The sequence below is a fragment of the Aphelocoma coerulescens genome, chromosome 6 (genome assembly GCF_041296385.1).
Source record: "Aphelocoma coerulescens isolate FSJ_1873_10779 chromosome 6, UR_Acoe_1.0, whole genome shotgun sequence".
NCBI classification, from domain to species: domain Eukaryota; kingdom Metazoa; phylum Chordata; class Aves; order Passeriformes; family Corvidae; genus Aphelocoma; species Aphelocoma coerulescens.
This window is the reverse complement of record NC_091020.1, coordinates 4,696,921-4,715,463: the sequence shown is the minus strand read 5'-3', so window position 1 is coordinate 4,715,463 and position 18,543 is coordinate 4,696,921. Positions and strand designations below refer to the sequence as shown.

Below are 18,543 nucleotides of genomic sequence, written 5' to 3'. Positions count from 1 at the left end.
CGCGCGCGCAGGTGCGTGGGTCGGGCGCGGGACGATGACGCGTTCGCCGCGCGCCGGCGCCCTTGTCCGCGGATGAGTCGCTGCGCGTGGCCGCTGCTGCGGCGGCTCCCGGCGCGCGCGGGGCTCGCGCTCCGACAGGGCGGCGGCGCTCCCCGCGCGCGCCCCGCCGCCTCCTCAGCATCGTCCTCATCCTCGGCCTCCTCCGGCGACGGCGGCGCCTCCCGCGCCCCCGACACCTCGCTCTTCGTGCCTGTGCCGCTGAAGCCAGGCCTCGGCGGCGCGGCCGAAGAAGATGTGGGCGCCGAGCTCACGCGACCCCTCGACAAGGGTGAGTGCGGGTGGGACCGTGAGGGGTCGGGTGGAGGGGTCCTCGGGCACCGGCCCTGAGGCCTCGCGCGCCAGCACCGGAGGCGGCTGCTGAGACCGCGCCTCGAGCGCTGTGTCCAGCTCTGGGCCGCTCTATTCAGGAAGGACGTTGAGGAGCTCGAGCGAGTCCAGAGAAGGGCGACGGAGCTGGGGAAGGAGCTGGAGCAAAAATCTGATGAGGAGCGGCTGAGGAAGCTGGGGGGGCTCGGCCAGGAGGCGAGGACGCTCAAGGGACACCTTCTCACCTTCTCGCTCTCTCCAACTCCCTGACAGGAGGCTGCAGCCAGATTGGGATCGGGCTCTGCTCCTAGGGAACAACAACGGGACAAGAGGAAACGGCCTCAGGCTGTGCCAGTGGAGGTTAAGGCTGGACATTGGGAGGAATTTCTTCACAGGACGAGTGATTAGACGTTGGAAGGGGCTGCCCAGCGAGGTGGTGGAGTTACCATCTCTGGAGGTGTTTAAGGACAGACTGCATGTAGCACTCAGTGCTCTGCTGTGGCGTACAAGGTGGTGTTCGGTCATGGATTGGACTCGATGGTCTTAGAGGTCTTTTCCAACTTAATTGATTCTGTGACCCTCCTGAGGGCTGAGGGAACCTGGCTCCTGCTGCTCTTGGGTCCTTTCCTGGGGTCAGAAAGACCACCCCCCCTTAAGAGCAGGGAGTCCTTCCTTGCAGGTTCTCTGACCGGTGTAGCTGCTGGTGCCCGTGAAGGTGAAGTGGAATATAGGCTGTTGGGTGAGATGACACTGGCATGTAGTAGCATTCGTGGGACTGTGCTGTGCCGGGCCAGGAGTTGGACTTGGATGATCCGGGTGGGTGCCTTCCAGCTCAGAATATTTTGTGATTGACTAGGGCCAGTAGGCATGCCCTGTGTGGAGGAAACATTCTGCTGGCCTGGTTCTGTTTTGGCGTGGTCAGAGTAAAGGTGCTTGGGTTGAGGCAGGTCCCACAGCCAAACTGCGATCTTGTGCATTCCAGAACCTTAACTGTATCTGATCTTAAAAGGTATAGTTTCCTCGAATATTGGTGTTACAGACAGAAGAGATTGTGTGTGAATGTGCCTAGATCAAAAGTGGGCAAAGTAATAGGACAAGGGGGAATGGCTTCAAATGGACAGAGGGTAGGTTTAGATTGGGTATTAGGAAGAAATTTTTCCCTGTGAGGGTGGTGAGGCAATGGCATGGGTTGCCCAGAGAAGCTGTGGCTGCACCACCCCTGGAAGTGTTCAAGGCCAGGTTGGATGGGGTTTGGAGCAGCCTGGTCTAGTGAAAGGTGTCCCTGCCCATGGCAGGAGATTGGAGCGAAATGGTCTTTAAGGTCCCTTCCAACCCAAACGGTTCTGTGATTTTGTGACTCCATGGTCTTTAAAGATTTGGTAAATAAGAGACAAGTTCTTGATTCTTTCTATGTTTGCTGATCCAAAAGCATTAAGCGTGCAAATGGAAATATTTTTCATATCTTCTCCTAATTGTTTTGATGGCATATTATTAATATTAACTCTGGAGAATAGGAAGCATGGGAAAATGATCTTAATTGTTCGGAACTGTGGAGAAAAGAATATTTGGTCTTGAAAGCTAAAAAAAACCTAGTTAGGGAGAAGAATCTTGAATAGCTGTAATGCAAAAATCTGTGTTGTCAGACTTGTCTTTTATATGACTGTGCATTCCTCAGGTGCCAGTAAAGATGAATGATGGCTTATTTATACATTACCTGTTGTCTCATTTCTTAGAGGAGCAGTTATGTTGGATTTCTTCAAAGGTACAGCTAAAATGCTCTGGGAAAATAAATATAGATTCTCTTTGCTAAGTTGTTGAGAGAGAACAGATTGGCTAAAATTACGTGTGCTCCCACAGGTGAAAATTAACTACCTCAAACAGCCTGAAGTTCTTCCATGTGAGACTGGCAAGGAAGAGCAGCCTGTGTGGTGCTCCCCTGTCTTGTTGGCCTTTAGTGCTCTCTTCGTTGCTGTCAGCAATATTTTGAAAAAACAAGAATGTATTTTAAAAGTACTGGTATTTTGAAACCAAATAATGTTACAGAAAACTAGACAAGACCTTCCTGGTAGTTCATCCAAAGGATGCTTGAACATGTAGCCATTTTTAAAAAGTGAAATAACTAGTCTTCCTCTGCTTCCCCCCTTCAGGTTCTGACCACACACAGTATTATGCGTCTGGTTTTTTTTATATTTTAAACGAAGATGCTTTTTCAGAGTCTGCTGCAAAGTACTGAACTAGATTTAAAAAAGAAAGATGTGTATTTATGAGCTTTCCAGTTACAGCTTGTAAAGAAACTTTGTTAGTGAGTGTAATTCCAGTGTGAATCATCTTGTTAGCTTGTTACTTGCTCAAGTGAGTGATGATAGTTTTCACGATAGTCAAACACTGCTAGGAAGTCTAAAGGTATTTTTAGAAGCTTACTTTTGTAAAGCCAGTTTTGTAAAAACTTCATAAGAAACCTGGACTGAATTCACTGCTCTGTTTTCCACGACTTCATAGGAAGTATATCCCTGTGAGTGCTGATGAATACTTTAAATTTTGGTTTATGTATGTTCTGTATCAGTTGTAATTGAATGTCAGTTCTGTGGTTTCAATTGTCAGACCATGGGGCTGTGCTTACTTATGGGAAGTGCAAGTCAGGAAGGATCAGTATTGGCAGCAATTCATGTAGCAGAAACAGGAGATGCCTGAACAGGGTTAGTTAGATGCACAAGGTTGCTTGGACTGGACAATGGTAGTCTAATAGTTGGGGAGGAATTCTCAAATAAAGCAGTTCAGCTGCCCCAGTGATAGCATACAGCCTGACTGCAGTGGATTACTGTTATCAGAGATACAGGGAAATGACTCAACAGCCTTCCTGCAAACAGGGTTGAAACATCTAAATGAATCTGATACATTGGAGACTAACTGCATAATTCCTGAACTTCACTGCATTTGGGCTGTCTTTTGACAGCAAACCTTAAAAATGCTGCTGAGAAGTCAAAGTAATTGAGGAGGAAGAGCTAAAACACATCTCTAGAATGAGGAAATGGTAAACAAAGGGAAATCTCAAAACGAAGGTGAGTGGTAAAAAAGGTGGTGACTGAGACAGGACACAGATGTCCTCCTGAGTGTGTACCCCGATTGCTACCTGTATGTGCAGTTGGATTAAGCTCACATGGGCTGCAATGCCAGCTTTACTTTGTTTTGATTTACCTTATTGTTAAGGCAAGTGTTTATGCTTAGGAAGGATCATGACCTTGGTTGTGGGGCTGCATGGTCCCAATGTCATGTTGCCTTGGATAGTAACATGTTTTGGCATTGACCTTTTAATCTTGTAGTAAGGCCAATGGGCTGTGAATTTAGCTGCTTGCTGATGATGTATTAATTGCTAGAGCTTCTTAGGGAAGCTCTGAAGAGTATTCAGCTCTGTGCTTTCTTATACTGCACTGTTTTCCAGTCTGTCTTTGATTTCGGGGCCCTTAATGATGGCTGTAGATGCCTTCCTAGGAAATGTAATCCTGCTGGCAGCCTTGCTTTGTTGCCTTTGGGAACATTTCAGATTGTGCATTAATCCATTAAGAGACTCCTGTAGCTGTTCCTGGGGCTTGGGATGTGTATTTAAATTTGGCATATTCTTGTCAGCTGGTGATTTTCATTGTGCCAAGTGGACTGTCTCTGTTATAGCTTTTTAGAGAGGCACTCTTTCAATAATTTAAGGTTGATCTCATGGGAAGGTTTCCATGTCATCTCAGACAGTTATGGAGTTAGTTGCAGAGAGCAGAGCTTGACAGTGTTGTGTCCAGTGACTTGTGCTGGCACCAGGGGTGTGCTACATTTATCACTCCTAGCATTTTACAATGCAGGGTTCATAGACTTTTCATAGAGTTTTAAGAATAATGTAAGCTCATGAATAGGTGTTCATGAAATTTGCTAGATTTTTTGTGAATTTCTGATCTGTAGATGGAAAGGGGACACATCTTTTTGCACTGTCATTTAACGAGCTAAAAATCAGCGTGTACTTGAGTAAATACAATTTTGTTGCAACACTGAACTTGCCTTTTATGGGAGGGAAAGCATTTATTAATAAGTTTATAAGAGATTTTATTCAAACAAAGCTGAGTAACTTGTGGTATATATGAAGAAACTCTGTTTTTTTCCGTCCCTCTTTTTATTTAACCTGAGAAAAGAAGGAATACTGTGTCTGGTTTACCTGATCTTTCTGAAGAGTCTGTCTTGGAAGCAGGATGGATGGAAGAACATATCTCAGGATGTTTATTAAAAGCTGTCACCACATAGTTCAAGCAGATTTGCTTTTCATATTAAAACCTCCTGATAGGTGCTGATAAAAAGCAAACAAAAACCCACCCCAAACCATTAATTAGTTTGTTCCATGACTTGTTAGCTGCATGTTCCAAACTTTATGCTTTCCTATCAAGTACCGGGGGAGATGGTTGGCATCATCTCCATGGCAATTCTTACTCTGCTGCAGTTGAAGGTTGTCCTTCTTTGCAATAGTCCAAATCTCACTCATTGATTGTATTTGATGTAGGGAGAGTTCATTTGAGTCTGTTCAGCATGGAAAGATGCCCTCTCTCCAGAGTAAGGAGACTGTAACCAGGATCTTTGGGCCAGGAGAATGTGATTTAATTTTGAGGAAGCTAAAAAAAAGGTTATTCTTTTTCTACAGGTGAAGTTCTAAAGAACTTAAACAAGTTCTACAAAAGAAAAGAAATTCAAAGACTAGGAGCAGAAAATGGACTAGATGGTAAGAAAATGTTTTAAGTATATATTATTTTAATGTGAAATCTGTTTTAATTTAGATATGGTATTAGATCTTTTTGTATGTGATCTTGTCATCACAACACTGCTTTTTTACGTTGTCTCTGCCACTTGGTTCAAATAACCTTTATATTTACTTCTAATAGCCCTTATTAAGGTATAGTTTTTTAATGAACTGCATCAGTGTTTTATTGAGTGTTTACAAGTAGAGTTTTCTGATCCTGGCCACATTAATTTTGTTCCTTTTTTTTTTTTTTTTCTTTACTGCAGCTCGCCTATTTCACCAAGCATTTATAAGCTTTAGGAAGTATATAATGGAATCCAGTTCTGTGAGTGCTGATTTGCATATTATTCTCAATGATATATGCTGTGATGCAGGCAAGTATCTGGAGTGCTTGTAAAATAAAATGTGCATTTTTATTTGTTTTTGCCCTGTATACTTACCTACATACATGTGGACCCCCTACTATGCTGTCAGAGAGATTAAAAATCCCTCCTTCCCTATCAGAAACATTTGTGCCCAATCAGGAGGGAATTTTCTGTTCTTAAATCTTCTGAAGTGGAAATGAAAGATGTGGAGGTGTTAGCAAGAAGCAGCTTGTTGTTGTACAGCATCTGTTCAGGGCTGAAATGAAAACAGTGCTATTCTGTTTATTCCTCTCTTAAAAATCTAGTAGTCACTAGGGGGCACTTGGAGAGCTTTCTCCCGGCCAGGTGGCTTTAGGGACAGGTTTGTGACACTGCTCTGTTTCTCTGTGGCACTCACAGAGGTGTGTTTGCCTGCTTAGTGCATCCTGTGTTGTAATTAGCAGCACTTAACTGAGAGGTGATGGCAGCTGGGAACAGCAGAATCAGCTTTCTTCCAGGGTTTGAGCTGCATAGTGTGTGTGTTTTAATGATGGGAGTTTAAAGGTTACAGTGGCCATTAGTTTTGTCTTAAAATGTAAATGTGTAGATGTTGGCGATCTTAGGAAATTGTCTCATTATTTACATGTGCATAAAATGTTCCGCAGGATTTTATTTCCACTCCTTATTTAGTTGTATGTGAGCATTATGCCTTAAAACTCATATACAGAAATACTGAAATTTTTTAATATGAGTTTTGCTTGTCTGAAGATGGTAATTAAATATATTACATTTTAAAAAAAAATTCCGCAATAGTTTTTATACATTGAATAATAATTCTCAATTTAAGCTCCCCCCCGAAATAGAACATTCCCCCCCAAATAAAAAAACTCCAACAAACCCCAAACTACTGCTTTTTCTTTTTGTGTGTGTATGTTTGATAATAACAGCTTTTTAGATCAAGATAGTTCTTAAAAATTCTATGAGAGCTGAACAGTCAGAGTGTGACCTGAAATGAGACCTTTAAGGCCCACATGTCTACTCTGCAAACATTTAGAAGAATGAACCTGGATTTCTCTTCTGAGTTGATTTTAGTATTTTTATTTTCTCTCCTAGGGATTGGAAACTTAGAATTTGGAATCAGCATCCTAAGTCTCAGTATCTTAGAGAATCTGCAAATCTGTTTTTCTCTGTTTAGTCATAAAAGCTCTTTAAAAGCTTTATTTTATTTCAAGGCAATACATGAATTTAGAAAGAAAGGGCTAAAATCTTCTTAGGACAGAAAAGCTGTTTCTCATCCAGCTTTTCCGCAGTTTCTCATTTTACTTAGAAGTTCTCTAGGCAAGTAGGCTGACAGAGTGAATATGCTGAAATGAGATGCATTTTTTCATATTATTGTGTTTGTATTCCGCTGCTAAATGTGTCCATGCACTTTTGTTAGTTTCCTTTTCTGCCACTGAGATAAGTTATTGAACTTAGAACTGAGTTCAATAATTCAAAGTTACTGAACTTTGTAGAGAGCCAGAAGTTGAAAGGATTACACAAGTGTGGGGTGGAAGTAGTAGAGAATTTTTTTTCAAAGTTTATTATGAAAGTACACACTCAAGCACACAAACTTTCTGAAAAGGATTTGTTCTGCTAGGTCACGTGGATGATCTGTTTCCATTTTTCCTGAGGCATGCAAAGCAGATCTTTCCAATGCTGGACTGCATGGATGATCTGCGCAAGATCAGCGATTTGAGGCTGCCGCCCAACTGGTCAGTGTGATGAAGTGCTTGCATTGTTTTCTTTTCTTAGTGTCACAGAACTTCATAGACTGTGGACTCAAGCGTAATTATGCTACATTTGCAGATCCATTTCTCTGTTTTTACAATAATATGTGTCAGGAACTCCTACATTTTTTACAAGATACATCACAGTGAATTAAAAAGAAAATAAGATTATATCAAGTATGAAAGTCACTGAGTTGGTGTGGCTTTTCCAGGAGGATGTTTTCTGACAATATGTTTGGGAAGTAGCACATCAAAATGTTGAAATATTGATAAGCTCAAGGAGAGAGACTTGGACGAGTAGTGAGAATTATTTTGAACGCAATGTGTGAATTTCACTTGGAATCTTTGAAAGCATCGTATGACTTAGAAGATCAGTGTGTAAGACATGGTAACCTCTTTATACTGTCTCTAAGAACTTGGTATTTCTGCTTTCGACACACATTAAAATCTATTAATAAATAAATGCTTAAGCTAATTTCTAGTTTCTCCTGAATCAGTATCCAGATAAATGTTCAACAGATCTGCTTTTTTTTTGCCTTTGCTTTAGGTATCCAGATGCCAGGGCTATTCAGAGAAAGATAATATTCCATGCTGGTCCTACAAACAGTGGAAAAACTTACCATGCCATCCAGAGATTTTTGTCAGCCAAATCTGGAATATACTGTGGTCCACTAAAACTTCTGGCTCATGAGATCTTCCAAAAGAGTAATGATGCTGTCAGTATGTCATAATACTTATCAACATCCTTAGTACTGGAACAGTCTCATGAATGCATGTCTGTGAAGCCCCAGGTGGTCCCTGGAGCCCTGTGCTCGAACAGGTGCCTTTGCTTTGCAGTGGTGTCAGCTCACATGAAAACAGTTATGCATTTTTGCATTAGGAGCAGAATGGAACTTTGTTTCCCCCAGTGGAACAGTGCTGTCCCCAAAGCATGTGCTGTGCAATCATCCCTGTAACCTGCCTCTGTTCTGTAATTTGTTGTTCCCTGGGTTAGGCAGGTTCTGCTATTAGGGTTTTCAGCATAGGGACCGTGACTTCTTTTGCCTATTACCTTTACTATAGCTTATGCACAAAAAAAGTACCCTTACTTAATTCTCCTCAGCCTTCTGCTTCAATGTTTAAATATATTTCACTTCACCACCCTTGAAAAATTCTGCAGATTGAGATGTGTTGAGTTGAATAGCAGTGCTGTATATCAGGTCCTTAGAGGAAATTTTCATTAGTGTTTTATATTGCTTCTGGCATATTTTTTGGAGGCTCCTCACCAGTATGTTTCCAGCTGCAGGGAACCAGACCAGTTCTGAAGCATTATAACCACGTATCATATGTTAATACAGCACTGTGTGTGTGTACAGTAGTGATGTTGTGATTTCTCTTTTGTTGATGTAGAATGAGTAACTCCTATTATCAGTCTATGTGAGCAACACATAAGAAAGACTGGCTTGTCCTAGGAGATACCTGTGATGTACCACGTGTGTTCATATCGTGACAGTGGGTACAATGCAGTGGTGTTCCTTGGTAGTGGTTACTGAACTTTTCTCCCACGTGTTTACTGTGTGTGGGAACTTTTCAGTTGGTGTCTCCTGGATCATGTTTAGGCCCTTGGGGCCATCAGGGCTCTGCAGGTAGCTGTAGGTTTGGATGGAGCAGCCACCAGCATGAAGGAGTGTAGGGCTGGTAGGGTGGTGGCCTCAGCTGTCTCTCACAGCTGGTCCTCATGAGCTCTTGCTCGGTGAGTATAAGGCAGCAGATGAGGCTGGCAGCAGGTCAATTGTCAAAGGAGCTGGAGCTGGCTGGAGCTTGCAAGGCTCATTCACTGCTGGCCTTTGCTTTATGAGCCCCTTGTACTCTTCTAACAGTTCTTTTGTGTCAGGTGTGACAGCTCTGAAATGCTCAGGGGAATATGTAACCTCCTGCAGGAGTAGGGGAAGGCATCTAATTACAGATACCACCTCTTCATTAAACCTCCACTCTGATAGGACTTAAATACAAGGCACAAGTCTCTCAAGGCTGAGTAGTTACTTCCTGGATAGCTTCTATTATACTGTCCTAGAAACTACTGTAAGAAACTGATTTTGTCCCCTTTGGAATGGGATTCTTTTATATTAAAGGAACTTAACCTGAGATTTCTGAATGCCTTTAGAATGTGCCATGTGACCTGGTGACAGGAGAAGAGCGTGTGTATGCTAATGAAGATGCCAGACAGGCTCCTCATGTTGCTTGTACCATTGAAATGTGCAGCACTAATACACCTTGTAAGTACACATAATTGTTTCAGTCCCATCTGGGGGATCGTTGTGTGTGTTATTGCTTGGAGTCAAAAGTTGCTGAGCTCTTTTTTTTCACTCTTATTTGAACAATTCCTGAACTATGGTAGAGCAGTTGAAGAAACCTGGATCATCTCAGAATAGCTCTTTGGTGATAGAGGATTAGCTTTGTCTGAGCAAGCTTTTTTAGGAAACCCGTGAGTTCCTCCGTGTCTTGTGCTGCTGTTCTAGATGCTCTTCCTTGGTGCAACATATATTTCTTTTTTGTTTTAAGATGAAGTTGCTGTGATTGATGAAATTCAGATGATCAGAGATCCTGCCAGAGGCTGGGCTTGGACGAGAGCCCTTCTAGGTAAGCTTGTTTGTGTTGGCAATGAATTAGCTCAATGGCACATGAAATTTGAGCTTAGCAGTCAGTATAGTCATCAGTGGTTATAATATGTGATGCAAAATAAAAGGGTTCTTTTTTTTCATGTCTTCTCACACCAAGTTAGAGAGATACCTGCCTCAAAGGATTTGTCTGCATGACAGGTTACCTGTTGTGTTTTACTTGACAAATGGGTTTTTAAAATTTTATTCAGACGCCTTTTATTTTTCCTTCCTTGGATGATATGGAGTCTTTACTTAAGTTGTGCTGTCCTTTTACATTGACTATTTCCAAGAAGTATGCTTTTCTGTTCAATGAAAACAACACAAGTTTTCAAGAGACTGCCTTATGTAGAGATACTGCTTAAAAATGGCAATTTAAAATATTTTATAGTGTTAATTGCAAATGGCTCATTTTTAGAGCTGCATGAATGTGTAAACATTCGTAGAAGAATGCTTATTTTGATAATTTTAGGATTTTTTAAGAGGAATTTTTGAAGCATTTTTCCTCATATTTGGAACAGAAGTTTGGAATCTGGTTCCTCCTCGCCCTTCCTTTCGTTGCTTTTGATTCTAAGTTCAGCAGATTTGTCATACTTCCTTTACCTCCTATTTTCCCCTTTTCTGTTCTGACTGAATTAGAAGCAAATTCATGCAGAAAACAGAACTCCTCAGTTCTGCTATAGTTTGGGAGTCAGTAAAACATGAGTAGTAAATGAAACATACTCAAAAGCTTTGCTCCATTTGTTCAGTGGCTGAGGGCACCTCTTGTTTTGGCTGAGAGGGTGCAATGAGGTATTGGCTGCTCTGATTATCACACTAATGAATTATCATCTGCTGGTAAGAGAACAAGAGCAGCTCTGAGGAAATACTGTATTCTGGGAGAGGCTTTAGGTGCTGGTTTGGGTTGTTGAAGGAGGTGAAATACTGTCCTCATTGTGTTTAGCAACCAAAATACAATTTTTGGATACTTCAAGAGCTAGCTAAAGCTACTGTTGTATATAAACAAGTAACATTTTGCTTTTTATTTCACTGGACCTTGTTCAGGCCTCTGTGCAGAAGAAATCCATGTTTGTGGAGAACCTGCTGCTATTGACTTAGTGACAGAGCTCATGTACACTACAGGGGAGGAAGTTGAAGTAAGTAATTTTGGGAAACTATGGACAGAGCATCAGGTTCTCGTTGCTGTAAAACGGGGAAAAAATGTAGGGTCTTTTGAGTGTATCACTGCTCAAAGTTATCCTGCAGGAGGTCTTGTTACAATGTTTCTTAATTTCTGTAAAGCAAAGATGTTGCAAAGTTCTTTCTTTCTCAAATAGTGGTACTGTTTTACAGAAAGAAAATAAGTGGTTTGATGAGTTCCCTTCAGGGGATGCTGCAGCTGCTACAGCTGTTTAGGGACTTTCTTTACAGTTCTGATCTTCCAGGAGGGCATGGTTCTCTCAAGTTTGCTGACTTTACAGGATGTATTGATAGTTATTCTCTATATGATGGAATTTGAGTTTAGAAAAATACAATCTTTGACAAATTTGATTCTAGGTCCGAAACTACAAGAGACTGACTCCTCTGACTGTGCTGGATTATGCCTTAGAGTCCTTGGATAACCTCCGTCCTGGGGACTGCATTGTCTGTTTCAGTAAGAATGACATTTACTCCGTCAGCCGACAGATTGAAGCCAGAGGATTAGAATGTGCCGTCATATATGGCAGTCTGCCACCAGGTAAAGCATTCCTGCTTTTATAGTTAAGAGAGTGTTCTGTTTCTTGCTGCTTTTCTTAGGAAAAAAACCATTGTATTGCTTGCTTTATTTTAAAATAAAGCAGTCAAGTTTCCTAGTTTTGCTTCTCTGTATAGCTAGAGAAAGTAATCGGCTTTCATTGATTGGTGTTTTAATCTTGGGATTAGACCTTTATTATGTACTTAATTTTGATCTTCAGATAGATATAATTAAATGAGATCTATCCACAGCTCTGGGAATGATTTAAATCCCTCCTGCCCTCTCCCCCCAACAGCACCCAAATACCAATAAAATACCAATTTATTTGTTTTTTTCCTCAGCCTATTATAATGACATTGGACTTAGTGACATATTGTCTTTATTTTGTATGAAGTTTGCTATGTAAAGTGTTCTGTCGTTCTGTTTTAGGAACAAAGCTTGAACAGGCAAAGAAATTCAATGATCCTGATGATCCATGCAAAATTTTAGTTGCTACAGATGCAATTGGAATGGGTCTCAATTTGTAAGTACTTGCAGTAGGTTATGGTACTTTTATTTTCCTTTGGATGTGATGGCCACATTAATTTCCTTGCTTTTTATCTCCCCAGTCTAGTAACTCATATAAATATCTGCTGTGTCTTGATAACTCAGTACATACATTTCAATTTTGAAGTAGCGATCAATTTGGTTAGGCAGAACCAAGCTTTAATTTTAAAACTTTCCAAGAACTAAAGGACTCCCTTGGACTAATTCAATGTGATAATTGGCAGTGGATGAGAGGGCTTACTGGATCAACTGGAGTCAAATGTTCTAGGTTGTCAGAGTTATCACTCTCTAGTATTTCTGAAATACAGAGCAAGTTCAGCCCAGTTTCAGATGTATTTCATTGGTGATGGACATGCAATCACATTGCTACAAACTACTGAGGCAGGTGTTGGTGAATGGATTGGTACCCTAATAGGACATGATTGATATGTGCAGGAATGATGATTCTCCTGCATCTAGCCAGTAGCCTTATCCTGTCCTTTAGAATATGCTGTGTCCATAAGCAGTATCTATGATACTCTGATTTATAGAGGAGAAGAAAGCCTATAAAAAAGCAAAAGCTTTAATTCTTCATATTGGAAGTAATTTGCAAAAAAAGATTCCTTTTTGTTTTTGTTGAAATATTTCAGGTGTATAAGAAGAATAATTTTTAACTCCATAGTAAAGCCGACTGTCAACGAGAAGGGAGAGAAGGAAATAGACTCCATTACCACCTCCCAGGCTCTCCAGATCGCAGGCAGGGCTGGGCGTTTTGGCTCCTCCTTCAAGCAGGGAGAAGTCACCACAATGCATCGTGATGACCTCGTGCAGCTGAAGGAAATTCTGAGTGAGGCTGTGCCCCCTGTGAAGGTGAGAGCTGCAGTATCCAGTTTGTACAGGCATGCTCTGGGGCTGGCTTATGATATTCTGATCCCAAATTATCTTTCCTTTTGTTTGGTGATAAAAGTGGGTTGTGTTGTGCCAGAGTGACTTTGGGTGTATGTCCCATTTGGAGACTTCAGTGTTGCTTTTATATTGAATCTGCTCTTTTAAGAATTAAAAGCTCAAGCACAAAAGTTCTTAAGTTTCAGCTAAGTGTGCTAAATAAACTGGACTCTGCAGGGTGCTTTGGTTTCTTGCATTTTGTCTTTCAATATGTTGTTTCTGGTGCATTAACTTTAAAACAATATTGAAAATTAATGGAAGTTTTTTCTTTATTTTCCATTTAGGCAGCTGGCCTACATCCTACTCCTGAGCAGATAGAAATGTTTGCTTATCATCTTCCTGATGCCACTTTATCCAACTTAATTGTAAGAATGATCAAAATAGTAGCTTCTGCTTTAAAAATGGAGTATTACTAACAGTTGCTGCTTTTGTACAAACTTGCCCTTGGGAGACCTGACAGGACAGCTGTGTGTGTATTTTTTTTATCAGTTGGATTCTTCTCTCTACCACACAGTGACTGCAGATAGGTTTAGGATGTTTAACTTTTCTGTGTTGCAATAAACTTGAAAGCTGTTGAAATGTGTCAGTCATTTTTACACTTGTTTAAGACTGTGCAGCAGCTTTTTCATTCCAGCTTTTCTGAATTTTAAATGTAGACATTTTGATCTGAGGCTGAAGATATTAGCAATCAAATTTAGATAAATTATTTGAAAATCCCTGGGAAACTAGGCTGGTCGTGCCAGATTTCCACATATCTGAGAGCGACCTGATTTTTTTTTTTCCTGCTTCTGTGGATTTTGTGGTAAAACAGTGTGTTTGTAACTTTTAGAAAACAGATTTTGTGGGATCAGTTTGATCTCCTCTTTAGATAGATACTAGTTCTTTTGGATGTACCTAAACATTTTAAATAGAAATTAAGGTTCTAATACTGTATTTAAAGAATAGTATCACAGCTTTTAGTACATGGAGAAATTCGTGGCAGCTTTCATAGTTTTAAATGTGCATTTTTGTTCTCTGCTGATGTGCTGTTACGTAGCAAAATGTGTATTTCTAACCTTGAACTAAAAGATTGTACCTGGAGATCTCCTGGAAGACTTAGGCTGGTAGGGTAACAGCACATGATTAAAATTTTAAAATTAGCAATTTCTGGGCTAGCATAGAAGTATTAAGATACAAACCTTGTGTTGTTTTTGATCTTCTGAATATTCGTTTTTTAAAATTAAATAGCTCAGCATTTCTTTAAAGATGTTTTTAAAAATTCCTTCAAAGATGTACACTAGAGAAATAATTTCGGGGGCCCATAAAATTCCCCCTGCAGGGTGCACTGCATCTTCTGTTTCTTCAAACCTTGAGTATGTCTCATATTTTCTTGGAACTCCTCTATTGGAATACTGTATTTAGCTTGTGTTTTCTTTCTTCCTAAAATAGATCTGATCCTGACATTGAGCTAAAAATAGCTCAATTAGTGAATTTTATGCTGTAAGGTTAGCTTTTTGGGTCATGCTAAGTGACAAACCTGGAGAAATTTCTAAACATAGTGGTAACTGGTTCCTGTGATGGTGTTCTTTGTAACTAAAATGTACCCTTCCAGAACTTTGTTATTTAGGAGACTAACTGAAAGTGTTTAAATAAAGTGTAGAGTGTTACGTCTTCTCCTCTGATCCTGTGTTGGAGAATTTAATGCAAATTCTGCTAAAAGAGCAGGGGGAACTCCCCTGGCCACTTTTTTATTACTGTGGTCAAATTTGATGGTTTTTAACTGTTCTTTCAGTATAACTAGCCTTTTAAACTCTAAATAATTTTTTGATTTGGTAATACAAAGTTTAGCAACCCTCTCCTGTAATAACATTCTTACATTTGGTTTTATTTTCGCAGGATATTTTTGTGAGCCTCTCACAAGTCGATGGGATGTACTTTGTCTGCAATATTGATGACTTTAAATTTCTAGCAGATATGATTCAGCACATTCCACTAAATCTGCGATCACGATATGTCTTCTGCACTGCACCCTTAAACAGAAAAGAGCCTTTTGTGTGTACCACTTTGTTGAAGGTCAGCTATTTTTTTCCCTCAAAAAAACGTGTTTATTTTGGACCAAGCGGGTCTTGGTGCACTGAGACTGTATCTAGTTGCTATATTTGTTGTGGGTTTTGCCATCAGATCATTTGAGAGCATTCTTAAAGTGCTCACAGGTAGTGTAAGATATATAAAATAGCTGGACATGTATTTTTTTCCTAATTGAATTCTTCACTATTTTTATTGACCAAAGCTTTTGACTTCTGAGAACTGGTTCTAATGATGTAAATTAAAGTTTGGATAGCTTCTCTGCTGTCTGCCTCAGGAAATCCTGCTGCTTGTCCTTGTTTGTGAGCTCTGAACTGGGAGAGATGAGTGTTGTGTTCCCTAGTCACTTGTGCACTGCTAAGCTTTGCAGTACAGTGTTCCAGAAAGCAGTCATTAAAAACCAAGTTACTGCTCCTTAGAGCTGTTAGCTTGTGAACAAAAGAAGAGAATGTGGGGATTAAGGGTGATTGCTGATGCTATAATACAGTTACATAGAATTTAAACCTCAGAAAACACAGAGCTGTAAGTTGCTCTCAGAATTACGTCACTCTACTTTTCAGGCCTGGATGAATTGTTTTTTGCTGTGCCCCCAGACTGATTATTTTGAGGAATTTGTATCCAGCTGATTTTTCAGTTTTTCAGGGTTAATGATAATGTCACTTGGGACTGTTACTTTGTTAGACAGTATTGCCATTGTTCCCTTTTTAAAGACTGCATTAAACTTTTTAAATGAAATAGTATAAAAATGAAACTGATGTGGTGCCCTCGTGTCACAAATCTTAGAACCCTGCTTTTCAAAAATGGCTAATAATCTTTAAAAAATGAGTGATTGATAAAAGAGTTGAAAAAAGTGCCTCATTAGGAAAATGCTGAGCATCTGGATTCCAAGTAGTGAAGATGCAGAGGGGCATTGTGTGGTGGTAGAGGAAGGTAGGCTGTTGTGAATGCTTGTGTGAATTTAAGCCCCATTCCTTGCCCAGAAAAACCCACTTTAGTATCAGCCAGTTAGGAAGCAGTTATTCCAAGTCATCAGTAATCTTGAAAATTTTAGATTTAAATCTTATTTGATTTGTTTTTCTGTTAGTTAAGGAGCTGAGGTGTCTGGGTTTCAGAAGGGCAGATTTCTAGTGCAGATTAATCTGTTTGGGTTGTGGGTAGTGTGTTTCCTAAACCAGGGAATACATTTAATGTTTTAAACCCTGGCAACCCTGAAACAAGATAATTAACCAAATAGGAGGAGGAGGATTAAAAAAGGACACAAAGTCCATCTGCTTTGCTAAATGAAATCAAATGCCTTCAGTGTTACACTTTTCTGGATAGCTCTGTGCTTTTGTTGCTTAACTCTGTGCATGGTCCGTGGACAAATTGTGTTAATGAGGCTCTGGAAAGGAGAGGTGACTCCTGCATTGAGTAATTAAGTAAAAGAATGTGTGGTATTTGGGTTGTGTAAAACAAAGCAGGTATTTTCTGGAGTATTCTTTGTATGCAGACTGGGGAATTTAACTCTTTGGGGATTTCTTCTTTCCTGACTAATTGACAGACTTGACTGAATTTGCTTGTTTTTCAGTTTGCACGACAGTTTAGTAGAAATGAGCCTCTGACGTTCGACTGGCTCTGCCGGCACACCAAGTGGCCCTTAGCTGCTCCAAAAAACATCAAAGAACTTGTACACCTTGAAGCTGTGCATGATGTTTTTGACCTCTATCTGTGGTTAAGGTATTGTCTTTGTGCTCAAAAGCTGTTTTTTGGTGTTTTCCTGCTATTTATGACTTACAGTCCTTAGAAGCACAGTATCTTCAAGCCCGTGTGTATGTGGTGCAGGATGGGCTCCTTTGGCCCTTTAGAGGATCTTGACAAATGCAAGTGTAGCAGTGCTGAGGGAGTGAGTTCTGCAGAGAGCAGTTTGTGACTGACAGAAGGAGAAAGGTAGAAATAAGGTGATCCTGGATTGGAGCAGCTGAAATGCAAATTAAAATACAGTGACCTTCCCATGCAACATATAATAAACTTTTTTTTTTTTTTTTACTTAGTATGTATCCCATTTTTGTCCCAGTGAGAAGGTTTAATTGTGTGTTCTTTTGCCTCTCTTCAGTTACCGCTTCATGGATATGTTTCCTGATGCTGCCCTTGTAAGGGATATTCAGAAAAAACTAGATGACATTATACAAATTGGTGTCTGCAACATCACAAAGCTGATCCGAGCATCCCAGTCTACAGCTGCTTCTGGCACAGCTGAAGTTGTGTCAGAAGACTTTCCTCTCTCAAGGACTAAGAAGGATGCCAGGGTGGTTTCAGACCGTCACGGTGCAGCCTCCACAGAGGCACTGTCCATTGCAGTGGAGGCTGCAGGACTCAGAAGAGCAAAGAACTTGAGACCCTCTCGGCTTGGTAGCAGGCAGGAGGATCTGAAAAGCTATGGACGTGGATCTCTTGCCAACAGATTGCTGCGGGAGGGACTTCTGACACAGGAAATGCTGAGACAGCTGGAGAGTGAGTGGCAGGATCAGCACAGGAATGGTAGATACGGCTTTGGTTCAAAAAGAGATGATCAGCATCGTTCAAAGGAAACAGGGAAAAAGAGAAAATAGAATCATGTCCTAATTCTGTTTAGTTTTTATTCATAAAATAAAATACTATTTTAATAACTTCTTTGGCATTTCATGTTTACACTGCTGCAGCTCCTTGATAATTTTACTTCTCCTGTGACCAGTAATGTGAAGCACTCAGAGAAATGGACTCTTAAAAGCTCAGAGGCCACAAGTTTGCTTTTACCACTCAGCTGTACACTCTTTCAATCATGGTGCTCAGCATATGTGTATGATCTACTGCTATGTGAAAATTTGAACATGGTGTCTTCTTGCAAGATATCCTCTCATCATCAATAAATGTCAGATATTTCACTAGCAATGAATTAGATATTCATTCCACCCCTTCCCACAGGGGGCCGAGTTTAACAAACCACAAACAAATAATGAACAGCTTGGAACAAAATTGGCTCAGAATGGTGATAGGAATCATGTGCCTCTAACCTTTGTGTCCCATGAAAATGTGGAAGGAGGTGAAAAGCATTTGTGGTAATATGTTGGGAATGATGGAATTCTGGCTACAGGAATTTTTGAGTAAATTTCAGTTCTGTAATCTAAGTGGTAATTACTGATGCTGTGTGATTTGGTTTTTGTGTGAGCAGCTTTAAGGTGTGCTTTTGAGCTCCCAGTATGGATACTGGAGAGTGAAAGGAATCAGATGCTGAAACTGCCGTGTGTTTTCAGAAATTTCAGCACTGGGATGTGTTGCTGGGCTGCCTGATAAGAATAATGCTACACTGACCATATATGTGGGGTTGGTTATGTACAAGAGCAGAGATCCTGCTTGTGTTAATGTTGTGAAACCTTCAAAATCCAGGTTGAGTTTCACT

At 40.6% G+C, this 18,543-nt stretch overlaps 1 protein-coding gene across 5 annotated transcripts; it reads left to right on the top strand.

Annotated features, from left to right (window-relative positions):
- The first annotated feature begins 66 nt into the window (after positions 1 to 66).
- SUPV3L1 (Suv3 like RNA helicase) lies at positions 67 to 18,035 on the top strand. Of its 5 annotated transcripts, XM_069018976.1 has the most exons (15): positions 67 to 328; positions 5,036 to 5,113; positions 5,398 to 5,505; positions 7,115 to 7,229; positions 7,792 to 7,960; positions 9,388 to 9,499; positions 9,786 to 9,863; positions 10,925 to 11,016; positions 11,417 to 11,597; positions 12,024 to 12,117; positions 12,770 to 12,989; positions 13,349 to 13,429; positions 14,940 to 15,116; positions 16,696 to 16,844; positions 17,221 to 18,035. In XM_069018976.1, exons 1-15 carry the CDS (start codon positions 73 to 75, stop codon positions 17,714 to 17,716), a joined length of 2,406 nt encoding a protein of 801 aa, XP_068875077.1. In that variant the 5' UTR covers positions 67 to 72; the 3' UTR covers positions 17,717 to 18,035. The 5 variants fall into 5 exon arrangements, with proteins under 5 accessions (XP_068875077.1, XP_068875079.1, XP_068875078.1 ...); XM_069018978.1 differs by lacking the exons at positions 67 to 328; positions 5,036 to 5,113; positions 5,398 to 5,505; positions 7,115 to 7,229 and having other exon boundaries at positions 7,848 to 7,949; XM_069018977.1 differs by lacking the exons at positions 67 to 328; positions 5,036 to 5,113; positions 5,398 to 5,505; positions 7,115 to 7,229; positions 7,792 to 7,960 and adding an exon at positions 7,999 to 8,064.
- The last annotated feature ends 508 nt before the right edge of the window (positions 18,036 to 18,543 follow it).